At 40.6% G+C, this 11,116-nt stretch overlaps 1 protein-coding gene across 1 annotated transcript in view; it reads left to right on the forward strand.

Annotated features, from left to right (window-relative positions):
- Positions 1 to 4,493: 4,493 nt before the first annotated feature.
- The window catches only part of LOC311046665 (cadherin-13-like), a 164,491-nt gene continuing 157,868 nt past the window's right edge, over positions 4,494 to 11,116 (forward strand). Inside the window, exon 1 of the mRNA XM_084059151.1 lies at positions 4,494 to 4,615. Coding sequence (XP_083915277.1) covers positions 4,571 to 4,615 — 45 coding nt within the window. The 5' untranslated portion in view covers positions 4,494 to 4,570. The remainder of the gene's footprint in view (positions 4,616 to 11,116) is intronic.

Raw genomic sequence — 11,116 nt, forward strand, 5'->3', positions numbered from 1 at the left:
ATGAGTCAGAAACGGAGTTTGGCTAGTATTAGTATTGGTGACTTTGGATTGATGTCAAAAAATGAAATGAAATAAGTCTTAAGATGACAGTTGATGAAGTGACCTAGAAAATTGTACAGCACATGTTTCTCTAACCATCTTTGTTAGGACTTTGTTATCTAGACTGCGCTGTTCTACTATGGAATGTAAACAGATAAGCTAGAGAGGAAAGGCTGCTGTTCATCTCTATATTGAGTTATGGGTCAATTAACAATGAGTATTTTAGTGTACTACTGAGAATCTAACCAAATATCTTAAGATTTTTTTTAAATTTATTTTTATTAAACCGACAATGAAAATAAAATGAAGTTCCCTTTCTTTTTTTCCCTTTTTTTTTTTTTTTTAAGTAAATGGATATGAATTATTCAAAAAAATGAAATGAAATTGTACCAGGATTCATATTAATGTGTAAATCTTTCTTGGAGTTTCAGAGGAGCACAGGAGGCGTAAGATATTAAAATGTACACCTTACCTCTGTTGTGACCCCTCTGAAATCCACTGACCTCTGATCCCATATGGTCTTGGGTCACCAAAAAATCTTTACATCAGTAATTTGGATCTGAATGGATCTCGGCTGCCTTCTTTCGGGGTACAGTGATGCTGTAAGGTATAGAGCAGACATGGAGAATGTTTTATAACAAATACTATAGGGTGGAAATTTAACATGAAGTCAAAAATGATGGTTTTGATCAAAGGAACAAAAAGGGTGGGATTCCGTTTATGCCAGAAAATATGTCCCCGTCGTCATAAATAGAACCCCCTCAGCTATCAAAACAAAATAAAAACTAAACTATCCACTAACGAGAAAGAAAAACATAAAACAGATTTAACTTAAGACCAGCCATCAGAAACTGAACTAATGAATGTCAAATAATCGGGGAAGGGATATTTCCCATAATGCAAAAATGTAATTATTCAGACGTGACTAAAACTTAAAAGACTGTGTTCAAAATCTATTTAGTATCTATATAAGAAGTGGGTGGGCTAGTGTAGACAATTGACCTGTTTTACTATAATTATTATCCCCTCTATTTGACACACACTGAATGTATCTGTGTGTGGCAAGGATGAAATGACAATTACTGATATAAAATTTAAATAAAACAATTCTGAGCAGATGCACGGCTTGCAGGGAGAGAGAGAGACACAGTGACAACAGATTGTTGACACGTTCAAGGGATTGAGAGAGAGAGTGAGTGAGAGAAAGAGGCTGTCAGCCCTACCCAAAGGTTACATACTTCTGTCTGTGGCAAAGTAGAAGGTTTAAATGACTAGTTTCTTTAAAATACTCAAATCAGCAGGCTGTGTCTTATCCTAGAAAATAAGTAAATATCATACAAACGGTTTAGTGCTGATGTAATGCTGTTTAGGGGTTGAATGGATGAGATGCCTGTAGTTGGTTTTAGTGATACAGAGGTTGCCTGGGGCAAAGGAACACAGGAGAAGTCAAAGATGGCTGGTTCCTAGATAAATGGGAATGAAATCAAAATATTAAACGTATTAAAAATGAAAAATAATTGAATGGTGTATCTGGATACACTATGTTATTTCCTATAATAATTCCCCTCTTATTGGCACACACTGAATGTATCTGTGTGTGTCAAGGTTTAAATGATTTACAAAATCAAAGTAACTTAGGATACAGAATGTCAGTTCTGCCTGATTCATAAAATACAGATTCTGGGTTCTGCCTGAGTCATAAAGTACAGAATCTGGGTTCTGCCTGAGTCATAAAGTACAGAATCTGGGTTCTGCCTGAGTCATAAAGTACAGAATCTGGGTTCTGCCTGAGTCATAAAGTACAGAATCTGGGTTCTGCCCGAGTCATAAAGTACAGAATCTGGGTTCTGCCTGAGTCATAAAGTACAGAATCTGAGTTCTGCCTGAGTCATAAAGTACAGAATCTGGGTTCTGCCTGAGTCATAAAGTACAGAATCTGTGTTCTGCCTGAGTCATAAGTTGCGGTACCAAAAATTTAAACCAAAATAAATGAAATAATAAAACATGCAGACAAATCTAATTTTGCCTGACAACCGGTTTACAAAAGAATGATATATATATATATACATTGCATTTATACAAGTCAAATAAACAACACCTAATTGTTGTCCATTGAACAGGCAACTGCATATATATATATATATATATATATATATATATATATATATATTATTATTATTATTATTATTATTATTATTATTTTTATTATTTTAAACTTTTATCCTAACAGATCTGAATAAATGTATCTATACAACTGCAGTTAAAAACAGAGGAACAGATGTACCAGGCAATAAATATCTATGCACACACTGGTAGACGTCTGATATGCGCATATATATGTATTGACAGTATCTGTCCAAAAAAAAAAATATATATATATATACAACATCAATACTGATAACAATTTTACAAATATATATATATATACAAGTACGGCCAATGAGCCTCGTGTTAAAGTTAATGCAATGTCAAAATTACAAGTCAAGGAACCGAACCAAAATGTAACCTGTGTCTTTGTGGTCAGCTGGACGGAGAATCCCCACGCGTTTGAGGAAAGTCTGTGAGCCACTTGTCTCCAAAAACAATATTTGAAAAAGAGGCTGATTCTAAGATAGCTGACCGGAAAGAGTCCTCGCGCGAAGAGGAGTCGTCCGGAGCCCCTCAGAGTCGACCGTGAAAAAGAAATATGGAAAAAAAATCGGAATTTTAAGGCTGATTCTAAACGCACCGTCCGAGAAAAATATTAATAATAATTATGATAATAATGTCGGACAGGCCTTTATCCGGCTCGAAGGACCAATTGATAAAGTAGATAAAAGAGCTGATAAGGGTTGTAAATCCTGCTCTATGTTAATTAAAACTATTTGTAGTTAAACAGCTGAAAACCCAGTGTAAAAAGGATGAGACGAAATCAAAGACAGACACAGGCCGGTTCTCAAATTAAAAGGTTGACATTGTATTAAGAGAAAGAATCAATCCACGAGGCACCGTACAGCAAAAATATCTCTCTACTGGTAATACAAAATGTTCAGCATTATAACAGACAGTTTATCTCTTATTAAGCCCACCCCACAATATAATATCAATCATGAACAGGGCAAAGGCTCATTTTGGTGGCACGGTAACCTGTTCTAAGGCATCATAGATAAACTGTAGCCACAACTTTCATGGGTAAGAAAGAGTAGGCCAGGGAGCAAGGACATCTTATCTTAGCAGTTATAGAACAGTCCCTTCTGAGCAAATACATCATACTTTATGCAATTATCCAAAGTGATACAATACAATAATCATACAATAATTATAATCTAATAAACTATTGATTAGAAATTATCTATCAGGTCATGTCATGCCTTAAATCAATCAAACAAACAAACACATCATGATGCACGAAAAAGGGGGTGCAGTTGGTCAAGGATTGGGTTCAATAAGGCCGACTGTAGAGAAGCAATGTTAAAAATAAGAAATACAAAAACATAGGGGTGATAGGGCTATCTATTATTTTCCGAGTCAGAGTCAGGGTGCTCCTGTTGCCTGTTGTGCGAATTGACTCGCCAGGCATAAACAGTTTAGCCTATTAATCCATCAAGAAAAAGGCACAATATTATAAGATATCATCAGCCTAACCTTCGGTTCGTGCGCATCAGAGATCCTCTATTCTATTGGTCAATGTTTCCATATTTTGTGAGAGAAATAAGCAAGCAGGTCTAGGAAAGCAAGCCCAAAAGAAGCACTTGAGCACTTTAAACCTGCGGTATATGCATCGGCTATTTGAAAATAGCCGATCTGCAAGCCCACAAAGCTTGTAGATCTGCTATTTTCAAAAACTCTTGCAATAAAATGTGAATGTTTGGAACATGTTTTGAAACATTGACAATCTAACAACACAAATGCTCCCTGCGCACAAAACATTTTCATGAAAATATTTGAGAACCATGCACTGGTTTAAATAATAATTACATTTTGGAAGCAAGCCTAAATAAGCAAGTACACTCTAGAAACAAGCCCCAAAAAACGCAACTTCTTTTTACAAGCAACTGTACAGAAATAGAAGCCCAACGTCGCTTATAATGAGCGGACATGGCAACACTGATTGGTGGCGCTCCGCTCTCCCTCCAATGCTTTTCTGATCTATCTCTCTCTCTCTCTCTTTCTCTCTTTCTCTCTTTCTCTCTTTCTCTCTCTCTCTCTCTCTCTCTCTCTCCCTCCCTCCCTCCCTCCCTCCCTCTCTTCCTCTCACTCCCTCTCCCTCTCCCTCTCTCCCTCCCTTCCTCTCTCTCTCTCTCTCTCTCTCTCTCTCTCTCTCTCTCTCTCTCTCTCTCTCTCTCTCTCTCTCTCTCTCCAATGCTTTGCTGATCTCTCTCTCCCCCTCTCTCTCTCCAATGCTTTGCTGATCACACTGCAGTTGGATCTAGTGGGAAGTTGGCTTCAACTCGCAGCATTAACGGCTGGACTGTGGAATTATGACCAGAACTGTTTCATCCTCTGTTACCTGCGTTTGAACTGAATTAATTCCCAACGAACTGAACAGAACATGGAGACTGGTGTCCGCGTCCTGGTAGCGTTCCTCATCCACCAGGTAAAACCACCGTACACTTTTAAACGACTCTCTCTACCGTGCATGTAAAGGGATGCGTTCTTGTATCATATGGAAAAACAATCATCAGTGGTAATAGCGAGCAGGTGTGGGTTAGAACGCACTCCGCACTTGTCCTTTTTTAATATTGTTTCTTGTTGTTTGTTTGTTTGTTTGTTTGTTTTTTTGGAGAGAGAGAGAGAGAGAGAGAGAGAGAGAGAGAGAGAGAGAGAGAGAGAGAGAGAGAGAGAGAGAGAGAGAGAGAGAGAGAGAGAGAGAGAGAGAGAGAGAGAGAGAGAGAGAGGAGATTTCACGGACTTTTACAGAATTTTCGTCTCACTATATATTGCCAAAGCATGATGAAGAAATAACATAGAGCCTAGGGTCTGCCTGACGTTTCTTCCAGTTAAGAGGGAGTTTTTCGTTGCCACTGTCGCAAAATTGCTTGCTCAGGGTGGGATTGTCGGGTCTCTTCTTAGCCCCTACGGAACCTCTCCTCTTGAAGAAAGTATTTAATTTGCCTCGGTTTTCATCCGGTTCCATAATATTTTGCATTAGAAGATGCAATTCAACATTTGACCAGTAGGGTAACCAGTAATGTTATCTCTACGGGCGCAACTCTTGCGCAATGTCTTAAAAAACATGTAACCGGATGAAAACCGAGGCAAATTAAATACTTTCTTCAACCCGTTGGATAGCTTTTATGGCGCGTTAAAACTTAAAACATCTGAGAGAGTGGCGGAAATGCTTTACTTTTTGGATACGATGTGCAGAAAGGGGTAAGAAACATGTAAAGTGGAAGACGTGCGACCATTTCGAAAACAGACGGCAGTAACTAACGAGGAACCTCATCTCGGAGCTATACAGCGGAGGGAGAGGTTCCGTCGGAGCTAGGTCTCTTCTCTACATGTAAAGTGTCTTGAGACAACTTGTTGTGATTTGACACTTTAATAACATAAAATTGAATTGAATTGAATAGATATATAATTAATTTGGAAAAAAAAACAAAAAACTATCGGAGCACAGGTTTCCGCCAGGTCAGGTAGGTTATTCTGGGCCAGCAAAAATCCTGGTGGTGGCACTATAACAGCGCAATGTAAAAGGGTGGCATTTGTTCCTCGGCCTAGCGGGAATGTGCATGCACAATTTCTGTGTTCATGATTTTCAAACTTTGGTAGCCAATCTTGGCCAATCAGGATGGAATATGAAGAATCTGAAATACCTGTTTCGTTTAATGACTATATTAAACGATTTGCGTGATATTTGGACACAATCTGTAGGAGTACTGTCAAAAAATGTGTTTTGAACAAATCGGCCTCCTAGTGGTGCTATAACAGGCGGGGTGCTCCTTCCATTCCGACATCTCGCCACTCCGACTAGTGGCTTCCGCGTGCGGTCACCCTGCGTTTTAACAGCGGGCAACTCTCGGGCGATGCCGGGCAACATCGCCCAAAATATAATGAAAGTCTATGAGAGCCGGCGATCGGGCGAAGTGGGCGGGGGGGCGATGAAAGATGGATTTTCTTTATCTTTTTGGGCGATATCGCCCGGCATCGCCCAGAGTTGCCCGCTGTTAAAACGCACCGTTAGGGTTAGGTATAGGGTTCGTTAACGTCGGAAAGGCGACATGTCGGAAAGGCGAAATGCACCCATAACAGGCATAACAGGCCCATGTGAAAGATTTGGGGCAGAGGTTCTGCTCTGGCATCCAGGGAGTGTGTGTGCACAGTTTCGCTGCGATGGGGCCTACGGTGCTGGAGATTAGCTGTTCACAGACGGAAGGACGGACACACACAGACACACTCATGGACGGACTGACAGGGTGCAAAATATAGTCTTGGCCTGGCGGAGACAATGATAATCAAATTGACACCAAAATCACAGAGTTTACATTTGTGTGTGTGTGTGTGTGTGTTTGTGTGTCAAAAAAATGTTTTGCACAAATCGGCCTCCAGGTGGCGCTATAACAGGCCCGTGTGAAAGATTTGGGTCAGAGGTTCTGCTCTGGCATCCAGAGAGTGAGAGAGGACGGACGGACGGACAGGGTACAAAATATAGTCTTGGCCATGCCTTTTGGCCTGCTGGAGACAATGATAACCAAATTGACACCCAAATCACAGAGTTTACATTTGCGTGTGTGTGTGTGCGTGTGGATCACTGTCCCTATGGTTATGGCAAGAATTCTTAATGTTCAGCAAAGATGCTTAGAATTAGAATCAGAATCAGCTTTATTGTCACATCACAGGTTTACAGAGTAAAGACGTGGGTGAAATTCGTTTTTGTGCATAGTTCCCATCGTATCTTTATTTTCATAGAAGAAAGAAAGGAAAGAAGAAGGGTGGTGGGGAAAAAAGAAATAACAAATTATCTACGTATTTACACATGGTACGACACATGCTGCTCCTTGGGAAGCCTCCTCTCTTCTCACTCGCAGCTCCTCCAAAACCAAAATAACATTAGGGACGCTAACAATTTCCGGGTCACGCTGGAGGATGGAGTGCGGAGTGAGCTAGTGACTAGAAATGAACATTGGAACTTGGCTCTAGAAGAGCCTCAACAACAAAAGAGACATACAGCACTGTGCTTGCTGTAAATAAATGAGGTTTACAGGGTTTATAAATGAATAAAATGTATATAAAAACACAGCAGCTATACACTGCTGCTTGAGAGTCACACCAGAGAGCAAGGAAAGGAAAGACACGCAAAACAACTCTGAGGGAAAGAAAAGAATGACAGGAAGTAATGAAGGAAGTAATGAACAGTGCATAAGGAAATAAACCCCCCAGGCAGCACCTGCATCTCCCAGCTGTGCTGTGTTTATTCTGAATCATTGCTCCACCCAGAGAGACTGCTTTACGCTTCATTTAGAAAACAGGGATGTATCGCCAAGGAGGCAACGGGTGGGTGTGAGGCTGCTTATTGGAGATCAACTTGCAGATCAGTACCTGAGTGTTTTTATGAATAGCAGTGTTTCACTCAAACCCACATATACGACATGTTAATATGATGAGACTGAACACATGCTCACTGGAGGGGAGGGGAGAGGAGAGGCTTGTGGAGCTTTACAGTATTATCATAATGTGAAAGCCTTATTTAATCTATTTCCATGTGGACAAAGGTTCTTCATGGCCCTACGGAAAATAACTGATGAATGGTTGAATAGCCCGTTTATAATGCCAATTGTGTGTGCGTGTGCGCGTAACACTATCCTTCCTCTTTGCCTGGCCTACTTGTTGTTAACTAGTTGTACGAACTCTTGTTTTATTTTTGTATTGTTTTATTGGATCTTGTTTAGTCGATACACTTATTTGTTTTAGCTCGTGCTCATTTGATTTTGCCATTTTTGTCTCATCTGTTTAAGAAAGTAGGTAGCTGATATATTGCACTTTTACCTTAGCGCTAGGTATACTCTTGGTTGCTTGTTTTTGCAGGAAATGTACTTAAAACTTCTGGTGATTAGTAGTTTTCGTTCCCTACCTATGTTGAATACACTTATTGTACGTCGCTTTGGATAAAAGCGTCTGCTAAATGACTGTAATGTAATGTAATGTAATGTGTGTCTGTGTCTGTGTAATTTCTTTAGTTGTGCAGCCTCTCATACATTTAAATAAATACATGATGGTGATGATGTGATTCAAGGATGTGTTTCGTAAATGAGCTTTTAACCTGTCTCATTTCGGGACTCCTATTACATCGAATATTCTGATTAGATTTAGAAACACGAAAAACGTTTGTGCTCATATCCTAATAATGTAAAGTTGGTAAAGTTATTTTCAGACATATACGTCATTACCTCTCATCTGGAAGAGGGCATAAAACGTTTGTATTGTAGATTTAAATAACATACACATTTTCTGGCTGTACAATTATTCAATGTAAACTGATTGTTGATTCCATGTCATTTTCATGGATAGCCCAATCTGTGACCTCACCCATCGCTGTAGTAGTTATGGACTCAGTCACGCATTGCTATCCAGAATAAAGTAAATTTTAAATCTGCTGTGAAATAACTTTTTACATCAGGTTTTTTATTTACAGCATATATATGTACAATTTAACACAGAAGTGCGTTCCCAATCAGCAGCAGAACACGCAACACATTTAAAGGTCGCTTCAAGACAATTAGATACACTTCTCTCCCTCACGCAATTCTTTTGAAGTCAGTGTGTGAGGGAATGAGTGAGCCAGGACTTTTGCCTTTTGCCACTGACAGAAAGGGTTGCCACTTCGATGGAATTCTGTTCATGCATTTAAAATGTCCTCCCCCTTCATGGGTTTATCTCATTTTATGAGAGGCAGGTCCAAGGCTTTGAGCTTGAATGAATTGAATGATGAAAACAGTCTAAGAGGATGTCAGTAGCATGGAAATGGATTCTTTCATTCCACTGAATTTCATTGTGCATAGGGTGGGGCTGGGGACAATATGACTTCAAATCAATATCATGATTATTTTAAACTTATGCCTCGATTAATGAACGATTATCTTACAATACAATTTTCTTGGTCTGTACTGTGAATATTACGGGCTCGCTACTTATGCACGCCACCAATGTACAACAACGTGTAATACAGGGCTTAAGTTGTTTTATCAGACTAATCAATTTCCATCCATCCATCCATCTTCAACCGCTTATCCGGAGTCGATCGCGGGGGCAACAGTTTCAGCAGAGAGCTCCAGGCTTCCCTTTCTTGAGCAACATTAGCCCCTTCCTCCTGGGGGGTCCCGAGGCGTTCCCAGGCCAGTGTGGAGATGTAATCTCCCATCTGGTCCTTGGTCTGCCACGGGGTCTCTTCCCAGTAGGACGTGCAGCGAGGATGTACTAGATGCCCGAAACACCTAAGCTGGCTCCTTTCCAAGTGAAGGAGGAGCGGCTCTACTCCGAGTCTCTCTCGGGTGACTGAACTTCTAACCCTATCTCTAAGGGAGATGCCAGCCACCCGTCTTAGAAAACTAATTTTGTCCGCTTGTATCCACAACCTTATTCTTTCGATCATGACCTACAATGAAGATTGCTCGGTACAGTGTGGTACAGCGACTGCAATACCGCTCCTGCTGCTCCGATTCTCCGGCTGATCTCTTGCACCGTCCTCCCCTCCCTCGTGAACAAGACCCTGAGATACTTAACCTCCTTCACTTGGGGAAAAGTCTCAGTCCCTACCTGGACTGCACAATCCATTGGTTTCCTGCTGAGAAACATGGCCTCAGATTTGGAGATGCTGATCCTCATCCCAGCCGCCACACACTCGATTACTGATCCAGTGAGAGCTTAAGGTCTTGGACCAATGGTGCCATCAGGACCACATCATCCACAAAAAGCAGTGGATCAACCCTTAGCTCACCGAACCGTATACCCTCTCCGCCACGACTTCGCCTCGAGATCCTGTCCATAAATATCACAAACAGGATAGGTGACAAGGCGCAGCCCTAGCGGAGGCCAACCCCCACCGGAAAAGAATCTGCTGCTGATGATGATAAAAAACACACAGTGCATTTTAGCTGTGACAGTGGATGAGTCCACTGATCAGTGGTGGAAAAAGTACTCAGATGTTTTACTTAAGTAAAAGTATCAATACTGCATGTAGAAATACTCTGTTACAAGTAAAAGTCTGGAATTCTAAATTTAATAGAGTAAAAGTACAAAAGTATTGGTATCAAAATGTGCTTAAACTAAAGTACCAAAAGTAGAAATTGTGCAGAATGTCCCATTTTCACAAGTTTTCTAAAGTATAAAATGGATACAAATCCTATCAGATCTACAAGCTCACAATGCGGCGCATCGCGACACATTGTGAGCTTGTAGATCGGCTATTTTCAAATGGCCGACATGTATATAGGGCTGAAGTGGTTAATGTATGTTTTGTAATAATAATCAAAATCTACAAAGTAACTATAAACTAAAGCTGTCAAATAATTGTAGTGGAGTAAAAGAAAATCTTTGCCTCTGAGATGTAGTGGAGTAGAAGTAAAAGTACTGAAAACTGGATGTACTCCAATAAAGTAAAAATACCTCAATTGTACTTAAAGGGATAGTTTTTTTTTGTCGCATTCCTAAGCCAATAATTTGATGACCAGCAGCGGTTCCAGTAGGAGACACAAAAGCCCTTTTTCCATTACGGCTTATAGACCAGTCCAGTCCAGCATATACCAGACCAGAACCGCACCGCTTCAAATTATCTACTGTTTCCATTACACAAAAGTACCCCTGCTCAAATCCACAGGTATGAGTAGCAGACTCCGGTCATTCACACTCATTTGTAATGTAATTTTTTGCCTAACAATGGAATGTAGGTGAGTGGCCAACTGTCCTGTATACAAATGCAAATCACCTGTGCATGTGGCCCAGCTTGGCCTAGCTCAGACCTACCCAGGACTGGGTACTTTTTAGGCACCAGTTTAGTACCACTTACACACCACTCTACCCACTTCATTGTAGTGGAAACCGCTGCTGTGGTGGTCGGTGTGGTGTGGTGTGGTGTGGTACCATGCCAATGGAAATCCGCCTT

The sequence above is a fragment of the Gymnoscopelus microlampas genome (genome assembly GCF_963454915.1).
Source record: "Gymnoscopelus microlampas genome assembly, chromosome: 6".
Classification (NCBI taxonomy): domain Eukaryota; kingdom Metazoa; phylum Chordata; class Actinopteri; order Myctophiformes; family Myctophidae; genus Gymnoscopelus; species Gymnoscopelus microlampas.